We start from the raw sequence: 27187 nt of genomic DNA, 5'->3' as shown, positions 1-27187 counted from the left end.
GCCTCATCAGGGACCTTTATCACAACTCACAGCAACGCTGGATTCTTAACCCACTGAGCAAGGCCAGGGATCGTACCTGCATCCTAGTCAGGTTTTTTACTGCTGAGCCACAACAGAAACTCCTTGAGGACTATTTCCATGTACATATTTGAGTATGTGATAAATCAAGAGTTCCTTGTTATGAGAAATGAATCACAAAACAAAGTTCAAATGAAGGCTTTACAACCCTAACTTCACAATGTTTGAAGTCAGAATAGATACACACATTGCAGAAATTTGAGGGAATATCTCAGTGAATGAAAGACAATTCACAAACAGTGGGGCACTGTAACAGTGTACAAGTGTGGGATTTCCCATTTCCAGAGATGTGGTTTATTAATCTATTTAGTTTTTTTTTTTTAAATCATCATGCCCTTTCTATTTGCAATGCAAATGGTTAATGAGTTACTTGAAGAAGTTAAACACTTGAGTAGAACTGCAAGCCTTAGGTCATATTCCACCATCTAACTCACTCTCATGTTACCTGGAAATTAAGACCTCTTAGACTGTTCATTGACTTAGTAATAAATTCCTCACAGCCTGAAGCAAATAGAGAAATTTTTTAAAAGCCATCATAATGTTGATGTTTTTCATAATTTTAACGGCCACATTAGTGTCAGCAATTGAATGAGCAGTAAGGTCAATTATCAGCTCTGTTAGGTAAATCTCCTCTAACTTTACAAAAAAAAAAAAAAAGGCCTTAATAAAGTGGCACATTTAGCACTTCATGATCACGAACATCAGTGACTTTCCCAAAAGGCGCTAGTGGCCAAAACTTCAACTTTTCTGTGACTTTTTCAATTCAGTAATTACCTTAATCCTTTCTTAAATGCCTACTATTTGAGGCTTGGTGCTAGGTAGGGAATACAAAACAAATACAATGTAGTTCCTATCCTTGAGAACATAATCCAGTTAGGGAAATAGAAAAATTAACAGACAATTGTAATACAATATGATATGAAGGTATATTAGTTATAACTCTACTACAAGTGGCATTTCTATTGGCTTTTTCATTCTTATTGACAGGAAATTGAAAACATAAAATTATCCATTTAAAACTGAATTATTCAGTGGCATTTAGTACATTTACAATGTTATGCAGCCACCATCTCTGTCTAGTTCTAAAACACTTTTTGTTTTTGTTTTTAGCTTTATGGCGATATAATTGACATATAACAGTGTATAAGGTGTATAATATAATGATTTGATGTAATATATAGTATATATCACCTCACATAGTTACCTTTTGTGTGTTGTGTGTAGTATGACTTTTTAGGATTCACTTTTGGTAACTTTCAAGTATACAATACAATAATGTGAACCATATTCAACATGTTGTACATTAGATCCCCAGAACTTACTCATCTTCCTGCTGGAAGTTTGTATTCTTTGACCATCTTCACTCATTCTTTTCTCTCCCCAACTCCCCATCAGCAATCTGCTTTCTATTTCTAGGGTGTTTATTTATTTACTTATTTCTGTCTTTTGTCTTTTTGAGGGCTGCACTGGTGGCACATGGAGGTTCCCAGGCTAGGGGTCTAATCAGAGCTGTAGTTGCCGGCCTAGACCACAGCCACAGCAACACCAGATCCGAGCCACATCTGAGACCTACACCACAACTCACAGCAACACCAGATCTTTAACCCACTGAGCAAGGCCAGGGATTGAACCCATAACCTTATGGTTCCTAGTCGGATTCCTTTCTTCAGGAACTCCCTTTCAGGTTTTTTCTTTTAGATTCACATTTAACTGAGATCACACAATATTTGTCTTTGACTCATTTCACTTTGCATAATGCCCCCCAATTTCACTCATGTTGTAGTAAATGGCATGATTTATTTCTCTCTCTCCATATCTATCTACCTATCTATCTATACCAAATTTTCTTTATCCATGCATCCATCAATGAACACATGTTATTTTCTTGTTTTGGCTATTGTATGTAATGCTGCAATGAACATGGGGATGCATATATCTTTTTGAGTTAGTGTCTTCACTATTTCTTAGATAAATACCCAGAAGTAGAAATGTCTGATCATATGATAGTTCTGTTTTTAATTTTTTCAGACCCTTTATACTGTTTTCCATAGTAGCTGAAACAATTTACAACAACTAGTATACAAGTTTTCCATTTTCTCTGCATCCTCACTAACGCTTACTGTCATTTGTCTTTTTCTTTTGTCTTCTTGGTTTCACAGCCACAGCAACATGGCATGTAGAAGTCCTCAGGCCAGGGATCTAACCTGAGCCACAGCAGTGACAATGCCAAATCCTTAACCACTAGGCCGCCAGGGAACTCCTGTCACTAGTCTTTTTGATGATAGCCATTCTAGCAAGTGTGAGACTATATCTCGTTGTTTTCATGGGCATTTTCCTGATGATTATGGTGCTGAGTACCTTTTTTGTATTGCTAACCATGCGTAAGTCTTTAGAAAAATGTCTCTTCAGGTCCTTTGCCCATTTTAAAAACCAGATTATTTCCTCTTTTGCTATTGAGTTTTATGAGTTCCTTAAATATTTTGGATATTAATCACTTATCAGATATTCGGTTTACAAATATTTTCTCCATTCTTTAGTTGCCTTTTCACTTTGTTGATCTGTACAGGTCCTGAAATATGAGTAGGAGCTTTTTTTCAGGCACAGACAGAAGGAGAGACATACTTTAGGTGTCCTACTGTTTCTATTATAAATCATTAATCATAATTTGCAAGTGATATTTCTAGTTTGATAAAATTAAGTGAAACAAAAATATAACAGTTTCAGTACACTATTTGTTACTAGTGTTATGATCTGGTGAGTCATATAGATAATAAATTATTTTCTTTCTTTTTCTTTACTTCCCTTTTTTTTTTTTTTTCTCTGCTTTTTAGGGCCAAGCCTTCAGCACATGGAAGTTCCCAGGCTAGGGGTTGAATTGGAGCTGCAGCTGCCAGCCACAACCATAGCCACAGCAACAAAGGATCTAAGCCGCTTTGGCAACCTACACCACAGCTCAAGGCAACACCAAATCATTAACCCCTGAGTGAGGCCAGGGATCAAACCCAAATCCTCATGGATACTAGTTAGGTTCATTATTACTGAGCCACATCCAGAGCTCCTGGTAACAAATTATTTTCTTCTGAAGTATCTTATGGCTTCTTAAATCCTATGAAAGTTTTTCAAAGCCCTTTTGTCAGAAAGACATAAATAACTAGTTTAACAAGCAGTCTTCCCTCAATACAGAATAAACACAAAGCTTATATTTTTCTAAATGACTTCAATTCTTCTATCCAATCCCCCTGACTCATCTCTTAAGGACATCCCAGTCAGATCCCAGCTTTCGAATCATATTCAGTTATTTAAATTACAGATATAACTGAATCACTTTGCTCTACAGCAGAAATTAACACAACATTGTAAATTAACTATACCTCAATTAAAAAAAAATTCAGCCTTGTTTGACCTATTTCTGCTCACTCAAGTGCCCCTCCTCCCCAAAGTTAGCCAGTTTGTGGCCTCTGGGATTGAAATGGAAAGTAAAGCTCTGTTCTTTTTTTCTTTGTCAGACATCGTGCCAGACAAGTATAGTAGGATCTTCTTACTGCCAACTGTACTGTTTGTTTACAGAAGTCAATAAACCCATTAACATTTTTATTACCTACCGTTGTATATCATCAACATTTCATAATTAGAAGCATGTGGTTGCCTCTTTATAACTTTACAACACTGTTCACTTAAATATTTATTGATTACTCACTCTGTGTTAAATACTGTTTTATAGGTCAAACCATAGCACAAGGGAAACATTTGGTTTCATTTGGCTGTATTATATTTTTTAAGGTGTCTTCCTAGGTCGTCCAAACAGATATTTTCTTTTTCACTAAAGCAAATTCTAAGTATTTTAGGGTCCCCATTGTGATTGACAGTTCAAGTTGACTTAAAGTGACCAACACTTAACAACAATAGCAAACATATTTTGAGTAGGTACTATGTACCACTGCTTTAAGTGGTTTACATGTTTTATTTAATCTAGGTATTAATCAGATAAGCTAGGGAGGAATACTATTCTCTTTTTACAATGAGAAAACTGAGTGCAGTGGTCATTAAACTAGCCGGATTTTATTGTTAGGTAAGGCTTGAGCTCTGATTCAAAAGCCAGCTGAGCTAGTCCAGTTGTCTGACTGGAGCCTTCATTAGGTTTGCAAGTTATTTTGCATGTGTGTCAGTTTTCTCAGCTGTAAAATGGAAATAACCACTGTATCTTTCTCATGTGTTTTGTGCGATAAATAAAGCACTTAATCTGGCACAGAGTACACATTATTAAAAAAAAAAAAAAAAAACTTAACTATTGCAAGTCCATAATCCCTAACCAGAAACTCATGAGGTTTGGTATGTTTTGGAATTCAGAATTTCTCAGATTTTAGAAAAGTAAATGAGCAGTTACCAAATTTTGTATAAACTTGTCAGCAGAGTCTGGAACCTTCTCATAAGCAAATAAATGAATATATTTGATTTAAACTTATTAATAATTCATATGAAGTGGAACAAATGAGGATTAAAGTAGTTTGATTTCACTTTAGGTCTGAATTTCTTTTTTTTTTTTTTTTTTTGTCTTTTTGTCTTTTTTTTGTTGTTGTTGTTGTTGTTGCTATTTCTTGGGCCTCTCCCGGGGCATATGGAGGTTCCCAGGCTAGGGGTTGAATCGGAGCTGTAGCCACCGGCCTACGCCAGAGCCACAGCAACGCGGGATCCGAGCCGCGTCTGCAACCTACACCACAGCTCACGGCAACGCCGGATCGTTAACCCACTGAGCAAGGGCAGGGACCGAACCTGCAACCTCATGGTTCCTAGTCGGATTCGTTAACCACTGCGCCACGACGGGAACTCCAGGTCTGAATTTCTTACCCAATTCATTTGTGGCAAATGTAAGAAAAATATTTTTTGATTTTTAGGGTCTTTGGGATTTGAGAAATTTGGTAAAGGACCTAGCATTAACAACTAAGTTATATTACCTATCCCATAGTGGTCAGAATCATCTTTACTTTGGGATCTAGAATTTCAAACAGAATTCAAAGGAACATTTTTCATGTAAATTTTCCCTACCAGTTACTTGGCAGAATTTAACACTTACTGATATTATTTGACATAACCAATTTCATTTCATCTGCTTCACAAAAGGTCTTTTAATTGAGTTTTCATTTCAGAGTTCCCCAAAGACATTTTAACTCATTATGAAATTTCTGCTAGCCCCTCGATACAAAAGCTTTTGATTCACACTTAGATTTTATCTTATACCATAAAATTTCAAAAATCATATAAAAGATTCCTAAACCTTAGTCATTCTGGTGCTGTAATCTGAGAAACTTTGTCACAAAAAGTATCATTCAGATTTTACTGCAGCTAACATACAGTCCTTCAAATATCCGTGGCTTAAGCAATAAAAGCCGATGAGTATGTACTTAGCTTATAGAGATGTAGTTTGGAAAAGACTTTTGGGAAAGCAATAAGGCATCATGAATCTAATATTAAACATATTTATAGCCTTTGACACAGTAATCTTGTTTTTGAATATATCATAAGGAAGAAATCAGAAATGAAAGTAAAGATACATGCACAAATATGTTCCTCAAAAATGTTAATTATAATAGCAAACAATTGGGAAAAGCAAAAAGTTTACTGAAATAGAATGATCCAATAAATTGTAAACAAATTAGACAAAAATAAATCAAAAGACATCCCGTTTATAGATTGTAAGAATAAATACTGTTAAAATGTCCATTCTAACCAAAGTAAGCTACAGATTCAGTTTAGTCCCTATCAATGGCTACAACAAATCATCTTGATGTACCCTTAAACTATGTTATAATTTTATTTGTCTATTATAGTTCAATAGAAATTAATTTTAAAAATCTTTGCCATGGGTTTAGTGGGGTGAGAAAATGACACAAAATCACATGTACTGTAATTATATTTTGTTTGTGTCATTTAGGGAGACCTAAATGGCTCTTTCAGACTCAGTACATTGAAGTTGTTTAGTAAAATAGAAAAAAAGCCTTATAATTCAAAAGGAACCATAAAGGACACTAAATTGCCAAAATAATCTTGATAATGAAGAATTAAAGCTGAGGCCCCCACGGAGTTCCCGTCGTGGCGCAGTGGTTAACGAATCCGACTAGGAACCATGAGGTTGCAGGTTCGGTCCCTGCCCTTGCTCAGTGAGTTAACGATCCGGCGTTGCCGTGAGCTGTGGTGTAGGTTGCAGACGCGGCTCGGATCCCATGTTGCTGTGGCTCTGGTGTAGGCCGGTGGCTACACCTCCGATTCGACCCCTAGCCTGGGAACCTCCATATGCCGCAGGAGCGGCCCAAAGAAATAACAAAAAGACAAAAAAAAAAAAAAAAAAAAAGCTGAGGCCCCCACATTTTCTGCTTTCAAAACCTATTGCAAAGCTGCAGTAATCAAAACAGTATAGTTCTGGCATAAAGACAGACATGTAGACCAATTGAACAGAATAGAGAACCAAGAAATAAACCCTTACATATACATTAAAATTATCTTTGATAGGAGAACCAAGACATATTTAGTACAATGGGGAAAGGATAGTCTCTTCAATAAATGATGATGGAAAAACTGGATATCCAAATCCAAAAAAATGAAATTGGACCCTTACATCAATCCAAAAATAAACATGAAATGGATTAAAGTCTTAAACATAAGACCTGAAACTAAATTCAGAATTCCTATTGTGGCTCAGTGGTAATGAACCCAACTAGTATCCATGAGGATGCAGGTTCGATCCCTGGCCCTGCTCAGTGGGTTAAGGATCTGGTGTTGCCATGAGCTGTGGTGTAGTTCACAGACACGACTCAGATCTGGCATTGCTGTGGCTGTGGTATAGTCTGGCAGCTGCAGCTCCAATTGAACCCCTAGCCTGGAAACTTTCACATGCTGGGTGTAGCCCTAAAAAAGAAAGAAGGAAGGAAGGACGGAAGGAAGGAAGGAAGGAAGAAAAAGAAAAAGCTAAATAAAATTCCTGAAATAAAATTTAGGGGAAATGGAGTTCTCTTGCAGTACAGAGGGTTAAAGATTCGGAATTATCACTGCAGTGGCCTGAGGAACTTCCACATGCCCTAAGCACAGCCAAAAAATTAAAAATTAAAAAAAAAAACTTAGGGCAAAAACTTCATAACATTGTTCTTGACAGTGAATTAGATATGGCACCAGAAGCACAGACAACAAAAGCAGAAATAGACAAGTGGGAGTACATCAAGCTAAAAGGCTTCTTTGCTGCAAACAATCAACAGAGCAACAGGTAACCTGACTGAGAGAAAATATTTGCAAACCATATATCTGCAAAGGGGATAATATCCAAAATATTTAGGAAACTCCTACAACTTATAGCAAAAAAACAAAATAGTCCAGTTTAAAAATGGGAAAAGAAGTTCCCTTGTGGCATAGTGAGTTAAGGATCTGGTGTTGCCACAGCTGTGGTGCAGCGTGCAACCATGGCCCAGGTTCAATCCCTGGCCTGGAAACTTCCACATTCTGTGGGTTCTGCCAAAAAAAAAAAAAAAAAAAAAAGGCAAAGGGTTTAATAAATAGATATTTCTCCAAAGAAGACATACAGATGGCCAATAATAATATAAAAAGATGTTCAGCATCACTAATTATCAAGGAAATACCATCAAAACTCCAATGCAGTGTTCCCTGGTGGCCTAGTGTGTTAAGGACCTGATGTTGTCACAGCTGTGGCTCGGGTTCTGTCTCTGGCCTGGTAACTTCCATATAGTATGGATGTGGCCAAAAAAAAAAAACTGCCATGAAATATCACCTTTTACTTGTTAGTATGGCCATTATATTTTTTTAAAAAAAGCAAAAGATAAAGATGTGTGAAATTGAACACTTGTACAATATTGGTGGAATATAGAATGGTGGAATCGCTATGGAAAACCACATGGATGTTCCACAAAAAATTAAAAGAGAAACTACAACATGATCCAACAATCTAACTTCTGGGGATTTATTCGAAAGAATTGAAAACAGTATCTCACAGAGATATTTGCACCACTGCTCACTGTAGCATTAATCACTATAGTGAAGAAATAGAAAGAACCTAAATGTCCACAGAGGAGTGAATGGATAAAGAAAATGGAATATTATTCAGTCTAAAACGAAGGAAATTCTGTCAAAGTTCAACACGCGTAAACTTCAAGGACATCAAAGTGAAATAAATGAAATAAGCCAATTACTAAAAGAAATATACTGCATGATTCATTTATATAAGATATCTAAAATATTCAAATTCAGAGGCAGAAAGTGGAATGGTAGTTGCCAGGAACTGATGGGGACAAGGGGTCAATCCTGAGCTGTTGTTCAACAGAGGTTCAATCATACAAGACAAAAAAATTCTAGAGAGCTGCTTTACAGCAATGTGCACACATTTAACAGTACAGAACCATGCAATTAAACAATTCTCCAAAGGCTAGTTTCATATTATGTGGTTTTTACCACAATAAAATAAATAAATAGTACAAATCACATGCTGCATGATGCAATAGTACAAAACCACCAAACTTATGCTTATCAGGAATTTCAGTGATGTGAAGAAAAGTATGTAACATAATGTAAATGGAAAAAATCATTATACAAATTTTGGTATACAGTGTGATATAAGCCATGTAAAAATATATGTGTGCAAAATTATATATGCACATGTATATCAAACATTAATATTCCTGATATATTAGTTTTCATATAATGACTATCAGACATTGTTAGAACATTTTCCCCCTCCACTTTTACATACCTAAGTAACTTTTAGATGCTAGGCTTATAATGATTTTTTGGGGCTGTGAAAAGATATAAAAATTTGAATTACTGATTATAATAGTTTGTGATAAACTTGGCAAGACCAAAAAAGAAAAGTGAAAAAGAAAGAAAAAGAAAATGAAAAAACATTGCCAAAGAGATAAAATAGATAAATTAAAAATTAAAAAATAAGGAGTTCCCGTCGTGGCACAGTGGTTAACGAATCCGACTAGGAACCATGAGGTTGCGGGTTCGGTCCCTGGCCTTGCTCAGTGGGTTAAGGGTCCGGCGTTGCCGTGAGCTGTGGTGTAGGTCGCAGACGTGGCTCGGATCCCGCGTTGCTGTGGCTCTGGTGTAGGCCAGTGGCTACAGCTCCAATTCGACCCCTAGCCTGGGAACCTCCATATGCCGCGGGAGCGGCCCAAGAAATAGCAAAAAGACAAAAAAAAAAAAAAAAAAAAAAAAATTAAAAAATAAAAATTGAAAACAGAACTTCCCCATTCCTTTTAAATTCAATATCCTTTTGTTTTAAAATTTCATTGTCTTTTAATGTATTTATTTCCTATGTTTATTATTGAATAATTAGAAAAAAAGACTAGAAAAGAAAAAGCAATCATGGTTTCTCTTAAACAATGGCATGTATCTTCATAATTCCTTTTCTGCTCAAGACACATTCACAGATACATATACACACACATTTTTTTAACCTGAAAACACAATATATGCATTTAATTTTGTCTTTCCATTCAAAATGTATGATTTTTGAAACATTTTAATTCATCAATTGTATAACTTTATGCTATATAGGCATATCATAAATCACCTACATTTTCCCTAGTTTTGAATATTTAGTTTACTTTCAAACTGCACTATTTTAAATAGCTCACAGCAATATAATTAGCTGTAAATACTTAGGAAGAAAAGCAAAAACAATCTGAAAAAATTCTGAAACAGACAATTTTAAAAGCTGTATGAAGACAAAGAAATTGCTAAATAGGGCATATGTGTGAAATTTATTTATTTGTATATTTATTTTAATTTTTTTGTCTTTTTAGGGCAGCACCGTGGCATATGGTGTCGAATTAGAGCTGTAACTGCTGGCCTATAGCTGTGGCCTACAGCCACAGCCAAACCAGATCCAAGCTGCATTCGAGACTTACACCACAGCTCATGGCAACACTGGATCCTTAACCCACTGAGCAAGGCCAAGGATTGAACCTGCATCATCATGGATACTAGTCAGATTTCTTTAGGCTGAGCCATGATGGAAAGTCCCTTCATGTTTGAAATTTAAAGTTATTGGAGTAAGTAGGGGAGAGGGATGAGCTAAGAGGTTGGGATTAACATATACAAATGCTGCACATGAAATAGATAACCAACGAGGACCTCCTCTGCAGTATAGGGAAGTATACGCAATATTTTGTAACAGCCTGTAAGAGAAAAGAATCTGAAAAAATAATATATATAACTGAATCACTAGACTGTACACCTGAAATAAACATGACATTGTAAATCAAGCACACTTTGATAAAAAAAAATAGTATATTACAAAAGAGAAAAATTACTGGAAATACGTTTTGCTCAATTGTTATGTTGATTAAATTACTATAGCCAAATCATTTGGTGCTAATGTTATTGATAATTATTGCTGAGTAAAGAAAATACAGAATTTTTAATTTATACCTGTTAATATTTATTTTTTAAAAAAGAATATGTACTATACAGGAAAAACATTCTCACACATCTTTATTTCTGGGTAATTTATTCTTTTTGCTGCAATTGCTAATGCAATTAAAAAATTTTCCTGGAGTTCCCATTGTGGCTCAGTGGGATCATCGGTAGCATCTTGGGAGCACTGGGAAGCAGGTTCAATCCCCAACCTGGCACAGTGGTTTAAGGATCCAGTTGCCACAGCTGCAGCTCAGGTCAAAACTGCAGCTCAGATCTGATCACTGGCCCAGGAATTCCATATGCCAAGGGGTGGCAAAAGAAGAAAAAAAATTTTCCCTGGACTAGTTATTGGTGGTACATAGAAATCCCATTTACATTTGCACATTCTATTACAGCTAAGATAGCCTTAGCTGAGCAGAAAGAGAGATTGATTTTCTTGGGCTTGTGTCCCATACTCCACCTTCCCGTCCTTGGGGTGTTACATAAATGAAAAATGCAGAGTTTATTGTCCCTTTTTTTATTTTGATGATAAAACAGAAAATCATATAATACTACAAGTATAAGTTCTGATTTAGCAGAGGCTTATCTTGTATATATTGTTTTCATATCAATTATTTCCCAAATATTGTTAATGCACTTTTAATTTCCCTTTTGACTTAGTTTTTTTTTTTTTGGAAGAATATTAATTTGCCTCTTAATGTTGGACCTCTCTATTTATTTATTTATTTATTTAGGCCACACCTGCAGCATATGGAAGTTCCTAGGCTGGGAGTCAAATTGGAGCTGCAGCTGCCAGCCTATACCATAGATGCAGCAACAAGCCCCATCTGCAACCTATGCCACAGCTTGTGGCAAAGCTGGATTCTCAACCTACTGAGTGAGGCCAGAGATTTAACCTGCATCTTCACAGTTTCTAGTTGGGTTCTTAACCCACTGAGACACAATGGAAACTCTAGGGGCTTTTCTTTTTAAACTCAGGTTAATAATTTTGATTTTGTATGACTTGTCACGTGTCCTGTTTTAATGCGTATTATCTTGTGATCAACTCAAGGTGTAATTAACATTAAAAGATAATTTGTATCTATACACAAGTTTTGTGTTCTATTTATAGCTAATTAGAAGACTGCATTATTTGGACTTTTTTTTTTTAAATACTCTGTGCATTCCTCTTTTCTCCCCATCCCAGCTTTCTGTCTTTTCCATTTGAAGGTCTGTGTATTCACAACCCTCACATATTTGTTTCAGACATACGGTTTCAGGTAAGAAGCCGTATCTTGGTTTGGTTATTCTTATTGCTGAGCACTGACTCAGAGAGTGGGTAGAAACTCCTGCCAGTTTTTGTACAATGTCTCATAATTGTCACATGAAAGTATTTTTTAAAACCCTGCATCTGATTCTTAAGTAGCCCCATCTGGCACATTTGGGCATCCATGGTACTTTTAACCATTTGGATAAGATAGTCAATTTTCTTTCTAATTTTTAATACTGGATTTTAGACCATATGGTCCTAACTTGTTGATGAGAAGAATCCCATCTTAACGAAGTCCAAATGCATGAAATCCAGCCTTTCCTCATTATTGCTAATGGACTGACATCAACATAAAAGTTAATTAATTAATATAGTAGGCTTTGTCCTTTTTTAGCCATCAAGATTTTGCCTTACTGTACTTAGAGCTTCTGCATGGCTATTATTGGATTGCTCGATAACCTGTTATTCAGTGGTCAACTTGGCATCCTGGTTTATCTCACCAGTTTATTTGCCCATCGTCCTTAAAACAACTAGTATTTCATTGAACTCTTGAGCAATCATAAGTTTTCATATCCATCAATCTTCCAAAATAATGGCTCATCTCCTCTTCCGCTCAGGTTTTAGGTGACTTGCAGATGTTGTCACTGAGCTGCCTGTTACCATGTGACTCCTCATTCTTTGCCATTGTGCTCTCTTCCCAGGTCGTATTACTCAGAGCAGCTTTAAAATGTACAACTGGAAGAAAAGGAGAGTAACTTGAGAAGGCCTAGTGGATTACAAAGGGTCAGAGAAAGGAGGTCTTTGCTATTCTCTTTACTCTTCTCCCAGAATATCCTCCTCTAGTTTCTGATACACCTCACCAAAGAAAAGAGAGAAGCAGACCCCCAAACCATAAATTAGTTCTGGATTTTGAAAGTCCTTTTCTAAACTAAGGTTTAAGCATGGGAGCAATTCCCCTGGACTAAAATAACAAAGTCCTTTACCTTTTACTATTTAATAATAATAGCACTACCTCACTTAATAATAGCTAATTATTAAGTATCATTTCATTTACTCCAGATAAAAACTTAATAAACGAGAGCTCAACACAGATTTGAGCCCTTTCTAGGAAAAGGCATTGTTCTGAAGATTTGATAATCATCTATTTAAATACTCTCGGCATCCTTGTTATTATCGCTATTTTGCAGATGGGGAAACTAAAGTAAAAGAGATTAAATTGCTCAGATTATACATCAGGATTTTCTACTTATAAAGCTCAAATCCTTTTCATCCCCTTCATGATGGGTGAAGAGACTCTTCTCCAGTCTCTGTATAATATGTTTTAAGGAGCTAGGAACCAAGTTTCACTCTTTGGAACAAGAGAGAGTAGAACCTGAAGTTCTTGGTGTTTTTCGTATGCTGTAGGCATACAGGTAGCAGGCATTAGTCCTTCATAGTCTGTGTACATATGTAATTGCCCTGAAATCCTTACTTCCAACTATTGAAATAACCATTTCAAACACTTCTCATGGAGGGCTAAACAGGCAGGTGAATAGAGACATTAAACATTTAGGAATTCTGCCCTGGGTGTGGCCAGAAAAAACACGAAAAAAACTCGAGTTAAACGTTTAACTTAGGAATTGGTATTTAAGGAATTATGTGAAGGGGAAAGTTGAATTGGTAGTAAAACAATAAGGAGTGATTAGGAGTCTGAAAAATTGCTTTAAACTGTAATACAGGACATATTTAACCTGTCACTCATTTTTTTACTCAACAAATAAGTTAGTACCTATTAAGTGCCAAAAATCATTAACTGAGTACTGGAAAAATTGGTAAGGACAAACACACACAGGATTTATCTAAGCTAAATATCTGTTTTTTCATTATTAAAATGATGTTTTTTTGCCACTGATTTTTGTAGAATTAAGATGAAATACTGATCAGCACTTGACAACTTTCAATTAATACCACTTAAATAACAATAATAAAAACTGGTAAACCAATTTTAACAAATTGTATGAAATATAAGACCTCGATGTTAATTTTTAATTAACGTGCTTTCCCTTACCGATTTAAAATATTATCTTTATTACATATAAATACCCACTTAAACATGGATTTTTGTCTCTTTTTTAGATTTGTTTATTCCTATGCCAGCCTCACAGTTTTTAGCTTTATAATATGATTCAATATTTGGTAGAGTGCATCCCCTTTCATTAACTATATGAGGATCTTTAAAAGTTTTTCTTCCCCTTACATACTTTAGATGGTTATAATTAGTAATCATTTGATTTCTCTCTTCTACTAAATCTATAATTGTAATTTACAATATGCACGACACTGTCTTCAGACCATGGAGGATATTAAGAGGAAAATAATAGAATTCTTGCTCTTAAGGAAATAATCTATTGTATGAAATAGTTATATTCTGATTCTAGGAATAGGAAAAGGAGGCAAGCTAGAACAAGCACCAATGGACATGTTTTATAGAGTTAAACAGTTATTAGCTCTTATAACTGAGCATACAAATAAGTAGCAAAGCCTTCCTTAAATGTTTAATGTGGTTATTGCAGTAGTTTTATAGATAGCCAGCTCCCTTAGGCTATCTTAAAGTTGTTCAGTGCAGATGCAGTTTCATTTTCATGCAATGTTTGAAACTCTGAACACCTAGAGGCTCTTTTTTTTTTTTTCAAAGAAGAGGAGCTGAGCACACATACCCTTGAATGCCAGGGATTGCACATGTTATGGATTTCTGATTTCTGAATTTTCAGTTCATTCTACAATGGCATTAACTAAGCTTTATTCTCTGTTAGGCTTACAAGAGTGACTTCACTTTTTTTGTTTTTTTTCAGGGCCACACCTGCAGCAAATGGAGGTTCCCAGGCTAGGGGTCCAATGGGAGCTGTAGCTTTGGCCTACACCACAGCCATAGCAACTCAGGATCCAAGCCGTGTCTGCAGCCTACACCACAGCTCACGGCAACGCAGGATCCTCAATCCACTGAATGAGGCCAGGGATCGAAACAGTGACCTCATGGATGCTAGTTGGGTTTGTTAACAGCTGAGCCATGACCAGAACTCCCAAGAGTGATTTCATTTTCAGTATGTTTTCAATTTGGTGAATAATCTAGCTCTTAGACGTGCTCACGTAATCTTGTTTCACAGACTATTTCCTTCTGCAATTCTTTTGTTATTATTCTGGTAACTATATTTTACTCCACTGTAATTAAAATATTTATGACTGGAGCGTCTGGATTTATATTGTTTTCCTTTTATTCCCTCATGCAAAATCCTTATTAGGTAGCAGATTATAAATGTTTTATTAGTCTTCTACGTGTGGCACAAACTGTGTGACTTAAATCCACAGTGTGGGTGTCGCCAGGCAGAATTTGCTAGGTGTTCTAATAGACTTATAAAAGGGAGAAGTAAATTTAGATTAGGAAAATCCAGATAAGCTTCATGAAGATGATGGCTGGAGAGTTAAGTTCTGAAGAATGAGCAAGATTTCAAGAAGCAGATAGAAGGCAGATATTAGAGTGTCTCAATGTTATGCTAAAATAGGAAGGGGAATAAAGTATTTTGGGCATGTTATATTCCTGTTATACATTCGGGACAATCTTTTATTTTTCCTTTCTTTCTTTTTTTTTTGGCTGTGCCCATGGCATACAGAAATTCCTGGGCCATGGACTGAACCTGAGCCATAGCAGTGATAATGCTATGAATCTTTAACTGCTAGGCCATTAGGAAATTTCTTAATCACAATCTTATACGCTTGGTAAGATTATAAGCTCAAAATGCTGGACAGTTTTTTTTTTCTTCATTTTTAAAAGTTTTATTTAAGTATAGTTGATTTATAATGTTGTGATAATTTCTGCTGTACAACCAAGTGATTCAGCTATATTTGTACACACATCCATTCTTTTTCAGATTCTTTTCCCCTATAGATCATTACAGAATATTGAGTAGAGTTCCCTGTGCTATACAGAAGGTCCCCACTGGCCAATCATTCCATATATCTCAGTGTGATACTGGACAGGTTTTTTTTTTTTTTTTTTTTTTTTTTTTCTTTTTTAGGGCCGTGGTACATGGGAAGTTTCTAGGCTAGGGGTTGAATCGGAGCTGCAGCTGCCAGATTATGCGTAAACAGCCCCACAGCCGCAGCAACATGGGATCCAAGCTCACAGCCTATACCACAGTTTACTGCAATGCCAGATCCTTAACCCACTGAGCTAGGTCAGGGATGGAACCTGCCTCCTCATGGAAACTAGTCCTGTATGTAACATTCTGAGCCACAACAGGAATAACAATGCCCTGTAGCTAAGGATTTGTTCCCAAACCAAAGATAATTTATGGGCTGGCCTATGGCCTAGGAAGAGGTCAAGAAAAGCTCAGCATGATTACTCTATGGTGATAAAGGGCTCTTCTTATGTGAGACTGGCAGTTTCAGGAGATAACTAGGTGAACTTAAGCATTTATTTACTGAGTAACTCTTATTTTCTAGGGACTAGTCTAGGCAGTGGAAATGGGGCAACAGAAAAGATAAACTGTGGCTTTGCTCTCCGTGGGCTATTACTATAATACAAAAGGTAGCTACTAAAAAAGTAAATTCATTGATTTCAAGATATCTCACATAGTGGAGTTCCCTGGTGGCCTCGTGGTTAAGGATCCAGCATGGTCACTACTTTGGTGGTGCAGGTTCCATTCCACCCCTGGGAATGTCTTCATGCTGCAAACTTAGCCAAAAAAAAAAAAAAAAAAAAAAGATAACTTACATAGTGATAAGCAATATATAAAAAATAACACAGAAAGAAACTTGTAGAGAGAAATCACAAGGAAGAAAAATAGAGTAAGAAGCAGAACAGAGATTAAAAACAGGTGGAAAGAGAAGACACAAAGAAGTCAGCTGTTTGTAAACTAACCAGAGGTACTAGTGCTGTTGGCTCTTGAAAGCTATTGCTTGAGCTCTGACGTCTAAGGCAACTGTTGTATCTTGAATACATTCATCTGTCATTGTTATTCTGTTGTAGGATATTTCTTCCTATCTATCTATCTATCTATCTACCCATCTATCTATCATCTATCCAAACATTTGCTTATTGATGGTCAGCTAGATTTTTGCCAGTTGTTAGCTTTTATGGCTAACACTGAAAGTGTGCATTCTTGTACACACTTTCTCAAGTACATGTGTGGGATTTCTGTATATACCTGGAATCAAAAATGGTGGATATTAAAGAATGCCTATCTTCAACTTGATTAAATACTGCCAAATGTTCTCCATTGTTTTTTTAAATAAATTTACCTTCCACCAGTAATGTACACTATCAGAATTCAAACATTTTCCCAGTTAATGGATGGGTATAAAATGGTGTCATTTTAATTTGCACTTCCTTGATTATTTATTAAAGAGGTATATTTTCATATCATTTTCTATTTGCATTTCCTCTTCCGAAAATTAATATTCTTTGTCCATTTTCCTCTTAGGTAATTTGGCTTTCTTACTGGATAGTGGTATTGTGAATACTAATCCTTTTTTGATCATGTATGTCATGATCATCTTTTCTTTTTTCATGGCTTGTCAATTAATTTCATGAAGTTTTAAATTTTATTGTTTTCAAACTTGTTAGTCCTTTCCTTCATGGTGTGTGTACTTTATGAGCCTTCTTAAGAAAATCCTTCTTTTAACTTGCAATCACAGAGACTTGATCTCTATGAAAAAGAATGGATATATGTATACGCATAACTGAATCACTTTGCTGTAAGCCTGAACCACAACACTGTAAATTACTATACTCCAATAAAATTAAAATAAAGATATTCATTTAATGTGGCTTTTGCCATTTTATGACATTTTAGGGCTTAACATTTTCTCTGGCTAGTACTTGCAAAGGGTAATGGGTATCTAAAATTTAAGTATAACAATAAAACTATTATTCTACTGTATTTTGTGGCATATTAGGAATTTTTTTCTTTTTTGCTAAATTCATGCATGTGGAAGTTTCTGGGCCAGGTATCTAATCTCAGCCACAACAGTGACAATGCTAGATCTGTAATCCACTAGGTCACCAGGGAACTCCAGGAAGTATTTTAAATTTCTGTCAAAGCCTTAAACATAAAATTTAGGCTCTAAAAAAAAAAAAAAAAAAGTAAACCGATTCTAAGTTATTAAATATTTTGAACATTAAGCTGAAACCAGTTAGTAATTTAATTTACCACTAACAAACACATTCGCCCTTTACTAAGTGCTGCAGAAAAGACAGTTTAAGAGGTCAAATCTCAACTCATTTTCCTCAATCATAAGGAAAATTAGGAGGTCCCAATAAATTACTTGTAATTACCCAGTTCCCAGTATTCCCTTAGCAGGGGAAATAGCTGCTAGAAGATAATGAGACTCAGAGTTTGAAGGCAGCCGTTTTAAGGCCCACTCAGGGATACGCTAAAAGAGCATTGAACCTCAAAATCACTTTCCTGCCTTTTGAGCTTCATCTCAGACTCTAACCTGCTTTTTCGGACCCTGACCCTGAATAATCCAATGTGGTCAAATATCTGGCCTTAAAAATAAATCTTGAAGTTCAGTCCTTGTCTTACTCAAATAACCATCCCCAAATCAACCCAACTTCGTGATCCTCAGTACATAGCAGCTCTCAGGTCAAGACGACCCCGTTAATCCAGCCTGCCCTGACTAAGGCCAAATTCAGTGGCTGATCCTGGGGTTACTTCAGAAGGTGGTCCTCCCTTCCCAGAAAAACTCCAGCCCTACCTCAAACGCAGACCCCAAGACCCTCCCAATCAGGTGAGTTAAAGGTTCAATGCTTTTCGTTCGGGGATCGGCAGGGCTCAGGCTCATTGCAGAGGGGGAAACCCTGCATTTTTCCGACTAGCAGTCCACATGGCAGGGTCTGACAACAGGAGCGCAGACAAGCGGGTAACTAGGCTCATTGTGCCCGGGGGGTGGGGGGAAGGAAGGTCGGCCTTGGCCTAGGACGCTGCCGAGGCCCCGCCCCACGCGTGACGCCGGCGTCAGGCCAGTCCCGGCATGCTCCGCGCCCGCTGGCGGCCGAGCGCAGAGGAGAGCAGTTTTCCCGGTGAGCATCCTCGGCTCAGTTCAGCCGCTGTCCAGACCTGGGTCGGCTAGAGTGCCGCCTCCAGCAGTTTTCCTACCGCTCGACCGTCAGTCTGAACGCCCCCAGCCCTCCCGTGAGGGCGCCCCGGGACGGAAGGATCCAGCAGCCTGTCGGCGCCCGCCGTTCTCGTGGTCGCCGTCGCCGTCGTCGTTGTGGTAGTCTCTGCCGTCGCCTGGGCCATGGCCAATTACATCCACGTTCCGCCCGGCTCCCCCGAGGTCCCCAAGCTGAATGTCACGGTTCAGGATCAGGAGGAGCAGCGCTGCCGGGAGGGGGCCCTGAGCCTCCTGCAACACCTGCGGCCGCACTGGGACCCTCAGGAGGTGACCCTGCAGGTAACGCCCGCACCTCAGCCCCAGGTCTCTCCCCTTGACGTGGTCCTGGGGAGAAATGGGGGTGGTTCACTATCTCCAAGCCCCTGGTGACCCGGGAGGACCTATGGGAATGTCTTCTCCCTCTCTTCTTTGGGAAGTGACCCTGTGTTTCCTCCGTCACATCTAGGAAGGTCACTCCCCCTTCCTTCACAATTGCTTACCAAGGTTGCCTTGAAGGCAGATTTTCCCTTTTCAGAAGCCGCTACGTTAAGTGACGCACCCAGACCACACGGGAAGGTTCTTGTTGATAGTTGCTCCTCCTCCTCCCCTGTCCCTTCTAACTGCAAAACGAACCTTTTCCACACCTCTTGCAGGAGGTCCCCTTCGGCCCTTCGTCTCCTCTCCTTTCGCGAATAATGCAGTAATTAATCTTCTCTGATCTTTTCCTTTCCTTTCCCTCCCCTCCCCCGTCAGAGTACTCCCATTGATGCTCACCCTGCGTTTTATCTTCTCAGATCCTGGGATTGGCGAGAGTACTTGATCCCAAAATGATCGTGGTCGTTATGCATTACTAGATTGGGTTCTTTCTTCAGTAGCCCTAAACACTCTTCATTTGTGTTAGTGTTTCTGAAAATGTTTTAGTCGTATTGGTGAAACTAATAATATCTAATGTTAGAATGATCAGTGACTGGTGAATATTTCTTTTAACTGAGCCACTGTTTCATAGATATATGAAAATTGGGAGAAAAAGTCCTTAAGAACCTGTGTGTTTTTTAGTAGCTTATTTTTAATAAGTTGCAATTTGGTATACGTGAAATTTATTTTAAATACTAATTTGCTTAACTTTGGGAGTTTCATGTACTGTATACGAAGAAAATAAACCTTTTCTCTTTCCAAACACAAAGTAATTTTAAAGTGATTTTAAACCTCAGTGAAGAGGTTTGTTTCAAATCTGAGCAATAATGTAAGAATTCACTTGAAGTAGCCAAATCGTCTGCCTTATTTTGTTGACTGATTTATTTCAGCAATGTTAATTGACTTAACAGTATCTCAGATTTTTTGCTAAAGTAGTCATCTATACAAAAATAAATAAAACATGAACAGTGCCCTAGGGCCCAGAACTGACACTTCAGCTTTCATGAATGTTGGCTTCAGTTCTTACTACCTAGAAAAGTTTTGAGCAATTTAAAAGGACCCATATGTTTTGGGAAAAAATTGTTAGACAAAAGTTTTGAAAATTTAAGGGAGTGTTTGTTAGCTAAATATATAGGACATAGTGAATCCAAAATGGTTTTCATGTGTAATTTTTAAAAATTTATATGTTCTCTTTAATTAAGGAAAATTAGTTTAATTGAAACTTCTAAGTTGACACTCTAGACTTCTTTAGTTTATTATTTATTAACTTATTTATAGTTTATTATAGAAGACATTTATTAAAATGATTCCTTTTCTGGCAGTCAATTATAAGTTAAACAGGTATTAATTAGAGACATTGCTTCTTCCTGGTAAACTCTGGTACTACAAAACATTACTTTTTAAGTAGAGATAAGAATTGGAAGCTTTGAAGACTGGAATTTCAGTTGATGTGTTTGTCTGTAGAACAGTATTAATAGCTAGCCAGAAGTCCGTTAGGTCATCTGTATTATTTATCATTTAATCCATCAAACAATCATTTTAGGTAGGTACTATTTCCCCCCCCTCCCCTTTTTTAGATGAAACTCAGTGAAGTAAAGCCAGGATATAGTTTAAAAAAAAGGGATAAAATGTGGTAACATCAAATTGTTTTTGATTGTTGGAAAGTGCTTGAGATTGAATCTTGTCTGATACCTATGTAGCAGCTTTGAACTTTAGCACCTTTGGACTCATTGTCCAAACATCTAATATACTTATTTGTAAGTGAAGGTAAATACTATTTTGCCCTTAGGATGATTGTTATTTAGAAATATAATCCCTCCATGCGCAAGCAAAGCTTTTGATCCAGAAGCTTGGATAACTACTAAGCTGAATTGATGGTTAGTCATCTCTCAGCTTAGTAGATAGGACTTCCACATTTTAGGTCATTATAAACTCTGCTTTTATGATGCTTTGGGATTTTTTTAATAAATATCAAAGGGAATATTTTCTTTTGAGACTTGTTTTCATTTCCTTTGAAATATAAAGATGCGGGCTGCAGCTGAAGCTCTGATTAGACCCCTAGTCCAGGAACTTCCATATGTCACAGGTACAGCCGTAAGAAAATTATTCACATAATCAACGGGAATCAGTGATATAGCCTATATTTTAAAAATATTTTTTTCTAAAATTCTTACGTGATTTAAAATATGTTTGGAGTTCTCTTATGGTGCAGCAAGTTAAGGATCTGGCATTGTCACCGCGGTGGCTTGGGTCACTGCAGTGTCCGGGGTTTGATCCCTGGCCTAAGAACTTCCACATGCCACAGGCATGGCCAAAAAAATGTGCTTTAAACATCAGAAGCTTACCTAGTAATACTTATTTACCTTAGCTTACTCTAGTAATACTTATTTTACCTGGCACTTATTCCTGCCAGCTGAGCTGTTAAGAGCATATTGGAAAATCCAGATGCAAGCAGAAAAGACTTCAATGCATTCAAAAATGATAGAGGGTCAGTTTTTGCTCAAAACTTATCACAGGGAATAATATATCTCATTTTAGGTAGAATCTTAATTATTTTTTCCTATCTGTACGAGATTAAAAGAATATGGTATAAGAGGAATGGTGAACTTTGTGGAGTATAGTATCTTAGAATAGGCAGAGTAGATCTAAAACAATACCAGTCAGTGTTTTTTTTTTTTTTTTTTTTTTTTCCCTTTCAGGGCTGCACCTGCAGCATATGGCAGTTCCCAGGCTAGGGGTCAAATCCTAGCTCCAGCTGCCTGCCTACACCACAGCAACACAGGATCCAAGTCGCGTCTGTGACCTACCCCACAGCTCACGGCAACGGCAATGCTGGATCCTTATCCCACTGAGCAAGGCCAGGGTTAAGGATCTTGTATCCTTGTGAATACTAATCATCTTCAGGGATACTAGTTGTAACAATGGGAGCCACAATGGGAACTCCCCCAGTCAGTGTTTTATTTAATAATATTTTACTTTTTATAAAGAAAGCATTTCCACACAACAATAGTGTGAGACAGATGTAGACTGTAATAAAACCGGAGTTTGTAATGATGGGATGATGACTCATCTTATGAATTATTGCTCTTTGTCCAAGAAAAATTTGTTTGTATATTATGATTTAGAGAAGCCATTTCTGCGCAAAATTAATTTCTTAAAAATTAGAACTTAGCTCATAGAAAGATTTCGCTTTAGGTTCCCTTGAACATAAATTTGCATTACTTTTTCTGCATGTGACATTATTTTAGAAAAGGAATTAACTTCAGCTTTCTTTTAAGATAGTTCCTGTCTAATACTATAGTATTCAGGTGGGTGGTAAGACCTGAGACTATTTGACTATGGCTAAGAGAGATGCAATATTTGATAGGTACCCAGGTGTTTTGATAACATGATCAAAAAGTTGGCCTAATGGGCTAGGTAATTTTCAGGTATTAGTAGCTGTGTGATTTGGACTGAGCAAACCACTTCACCTCTCTTTGGGGCCTCAGCATAATGAAGTGAAAAGAGGATGGTTTTTGAATCCTGATTCCAGCATTTGTCACCTTTAGCAAGTTTAAAAATCTTTATAAAAGGAATTACTGTTCTCCTTGAAAATAGTAGAATAGTAGAAAATAGTAGAATTTAACTACTATACTACTAATAGTAATTTTACTACTAGTACTAAGTTTACTACTAAGAGTAGAATATCAGGAGAATTAAATGAAACAAAATTAAATGAAATAGAAGCATTACATAAAATCACGCATAGTATGTTTTAGTACTTCATGCCTCCATCTCTCATCTCCAACTTCTACCTGGCTATTCCCCCACCATTTGTAAGTGGAAAATTGTTCTGAAAGAATTTTAAGTTCCTGACATTCAGTAATTTTAACATGTATTTTTTTTCCGTACTGGTATAATGCTAATTTTCAGTGGCATTCCTTTCCACAACATGGGTGAGTGAAGGAGGGAAGGCTTCATAGAAGAGAGGGTATCTGAACTGAGTTTAGAAGGAAAGATAGAAGATGGAATGGGGAAGTATTTCTGGGCAAAGAAAAACTGCTTTCACAAAGCTAGACTATGAGATCTTAGGCTGAATAGTGTGTAAACAAGAAAAGAAGTGGGAGTGATTTTCAAAAAAGGGAGTGGTTAGGTATGAAGGTTTTATGCCTCATTAAGGAGGCGGTATTTTATTATTTCAGACCTAATGGAAGCTGTTGGATGTTTTTAAGCAGGTTAGTTATATATTTTTTAGAGAAATAGCAGATTACAATTGAAGGAAATGTTTCAAATTAGGGGATAAGTGATCACTTAGGAGGGACATTGGTTTTTGAAACTGGTGGCTACTGTACACTAAAAGGATGCTAAATCAGTATAGTGGGTTAAAACGTCTACAGTTTAAAAAGATGGATTAAAATAAGATGTGATAGGATAGATCAGAGAGAACTATAAGTAATAAAATAAGTATTATCTTAGGAAGCTTGTTTCAGTTTCATATAAAAGTGTCTATGTACTGAATTAGGTGACATATATCTTCCTGTGTATTGCATTAAAAAATGTTTGTGAAAGACAACCTAGGAGAGACTGTTATCTTTTAGTACAGATAAGAGGTGCTAGGATCCAAATTAGGACAGTGGCCTTAAAGATGAAAATAAGGGACAGATCTGACATTTCAGAAAATAAATGTGCAGGACTATGTTAATTGCTTGCAGGTTAAGGGAGGAAACTGGAAGCTTAAAGGTTTTTTTGTTTTATTTTGTATTTGGTGGGTGACAAAGATGGGGAAGTAATGAAAGACCTATAATTAAGGAATAAGGTTATATTTTTCAGGATTTTATCTTATAAGGAGTTATTTTGCTCTGATATAAGAGATGGGCTATAAAGAGATAAATTTTTATCACCCTTTTAAAAATTGTAAGGTACAACAGACATATAGAAAAAATGCATGAAACAGGTATCTTTGTAGCACTAACCCAGGGAAAGAGAGAAAATATTACCAGCAACCCAGAATATTTCTCATTTCCTTTCTTGAGCCTGACTTCTCCCTCCCTCCCTCTAGTGGTAATCACTATAGCAGTTTTTAAAAAACTAAATTAGCAAAACAGAGTATTCTGAATTAGTCATTTTTTCCAGTACTCTGAGAAAATAATATACTCATTACTGACTGTGTCAGTACTCTGAGAAAATAATATGCTATTCATATACTATATGAATATTTTTAGTAAGGGACTATATGAATATGAAGTAATTTAGTTTTATTGAAAAGATGTATCACAATATTAAAATTTTGAATGGGGGAAAAAAACTGTTCTATTTATTTTATTTAAAAATCAACTGTTTTATTACCTTCTCCCTTAAATATTTTACGTTGTTGTAATTGCGCCTTATGTGCAATTTTGTATTTCTTTCATGTAGCCTTTCATAAACATTTTTCCATATTTGTATGGTATTGACCACAATTTTTGAAAGGTACAAACAAATATTTGGTCATGTTAAACATCATGTGACGAGGTTTTAAAAAATTCTAAAAAGTAGGGAGTTCCCGTCGTGGCGCAGTGGTTAACGAATCCGACGAGGAACCATGAGGTTGCGGGTTCGGTCCCTGCCCTTGCTCAGTGGGTTAACGATCCAGCGTTGCCGTGAGCTGTGGTGTAGGTTGCAGACGCGGCTCGGATCCCACGTTGCTGTGGCTCTGGTGTAGGTTGCAGACGCGGCTCTGATCCCACGTTGCTGTGGCTCTGGCGTAGGCCAGTGGCTACGGCTCCGATTCGACCCCTAGCCTGGGAACCTCCATATGCCGCAGGAGCGGCCCAAAGAAATGGCAAAAAGACCAAGAAAAAAAAAAAAAAATTCTAAAAAGTAAAAAGTATAAATAAGAAAATTAGGCTCATATTCTATCTAAACCTATTGATTTTGTTTAAAAAATATTAAAAAATGATATCATGCCCTTGATAAATATTTAAAACATAAACGTGGCTATAAAATTAAAATTAAGTCTAACTCCTTCAATACCAGGTCATTCTCCTCAAAGATAATTTGTGAACAATTTCTTTTGAACTTATAAAAAATTCAAGCTGTGTATTTACCAGTGTACATTATCTGCCTGTGTCTATAAATATAGTATACCTATATAAACCTAATTTTATATACATAATTAGGTTTTTCTATATTTTGCTTTTTAAACTAATTTTTCTTGGACATCTTCATGTCAGTATATATAATCTGCCCCATATTTTTTAAACAACATTGAGACATTTTTATTTTTTAGTTATTAAGAATGGTATTGTAATGAACTACTTTTGCATGTATATTTTGTTTAACTTTCCAAAGTATATCCATAGAGTAAATTCTTAAGTAGCATTAGTGGTATAGTGGTGAACATGGCTGCCTTCCATAGAGTAAATTCTTATTAGTGGAATTAAAAGGTTAAAAGTAAAACCTATGTGTTAGAGTTGTCCAGAGAAACAGAATCTCATACATTCTGTATATGTGTGTATATATATATGTATGAGATATATGAGATGTACTTTTTTTTTTTTTTTTTTTTTTTTTTTAGGGCTGTACTTGTGGCATATGGGAGTTCCCAGGCTGGGGGTCAAATTGGAGCAGTAGCTGATGGCCTGTACCACAACCACAGCAATGCTGGCTTCGAGCCTTGTCTGCAACCTATACCACAGCTCGTGGCAGTGCTGGATCCTTAACCCACTGAGCAAGGCCAGGGATCATGCCCACATCCTTGTAGATACTAGTTGGGTTTGTTACTGCTGAGCCACAAAAATAACTCCCTATGAGATGTACTTTTAAATTTTCATATGAATGCATGTATGTATAGGAATGAATATATATCTATATATATATATAGAAATGAATAGTATATATTCCTGTATATATAGGAATGAATATATATTTAGGAATGAATATATATATATAGGAATGAATATTATATATTCCTATATATATAGGAATGAATATTATATATTCCTATATATATAGGAATGAATATTATATATTCCTATATATATAGGAATGAATATTATATATATATAAAATCTCTTTTAAGGAATTGGCTCACACAATTTTGGAGGCTGGTAAATCTGAAATTTTTAGGGCAGTCTGGTAAACTGAAAACTTTACCAGAATATTGAAGAAGAATGTCTCAGGAAAACCTAGGTTTTGCTTTTATAGCTTTTCACCTGATTGAATAAGGATCACTCTTTTACTTGACATTAACTGGTTAATCTGTAAAATACCTTCAAAGTTGCATCTAAGCTATTGTTTAGTTGAGTAACTGGGTATTATAGCCAATTTAAGTCAACATAAAACTGTCGTGATGTTTCTCACTTTGATATAATTTGTAATCTTCAAAACAGTGTTGGAAAGTATTTATTTCCGTGTACCTTATCCAATCCGTGATATTAAATTAAAATTTTTTTTGCCAGTTGGAGACATGAAAATGGTATTTTGTTTGTTATTATGTTGCTTTTAATTTTGTTATTTTGGAAGATGGTGGAATCCAATAGTTTCTTCTGCAAGACGGTTAACTGATGTGTGTTAATTCCATCTTTCTCGGCTTCTTAGGCTTGTCTAGCAGCCATTGTCTTAAAGAAAAATGGAAGCTTGTCTTTACAGTTATATTATAGGACAGAGGGAGCTCATTCATTTGAATTAAATAATTAATCAGTCATTTTATTTATTTATTTTTATTTTTTTTTTTGTTTTTTTGCCTTTTCTAGGACCGCTCCCACAACATATGGAGGTTCCCAGGCCAGGGGTCGAATCAGAGCTGTAGCTGCCGGCCTGTGCCACAGCCACAGCAGCTTGAGATCTGAGCTGCGTCTGTGACCTACACTACAGCTCATGGCAACGCCAGATCCTTAACCCACTGAGCGAGGCCAGGGATCGAACCTGTGTCCT

At 36.5% G+C, this 27187-nt stretch overlaps 1 protein-coding gene and 1 long non-coding RNA gene across 2 annotated transcripts in view; one reads left to right on the top strand and one right to left on the bottom strand.

Moving 5' to 3' along the window:
* On the bottom strand, positions 11370–18654 carry LOC110260725. The gene is made up of 3 exons (XR_002344079.1): positions 18482–18654; positions 16355–16457; positions 11370–12481 (listed from the first exon to the last, which is right to left on the bottom strand). It is a non-coding gene; the product is annotated as an uncharacterized LOC110260725 (long non-coding RNA).
* Positions 18734–27187, top strand: part of ETNK1 (ethanolamine kinase 1) — a 55941-nt gene continuing 47487 nt past the window's right edge. Inside the window, exon 1 of the mRNA XM_021092211.1 lies at positions 18734–19180. Coding sequence (XP_020947870.1) covers positions 19025–19180 — 156 coding nt within the window. The 5' untranslated portion in view covers positions 18734–19024. The remainder of the gene's footprint in view (positions 19181–27187) is intronic.

This window comes from Sus scrofa, chromosome 5 (assembly GCF_000003025.6).
Source record: "Sus scrofa isolate TJ Tabasco breed Duroc chromosome 5, Sscrofa11.1, whole genome shotgun sequence".
In the NCBI taxonomy this organism is placed as follows: Eukaryota; Metazoa; Chordata; class Mammalia; order Artiodactyla; family Suidae; genus Sus; species Sus scrofa.
Note: the sequence above shows the minus strand (reverse complement) of the source record. Positions and strands in the feature narration are given on the sequence as shown.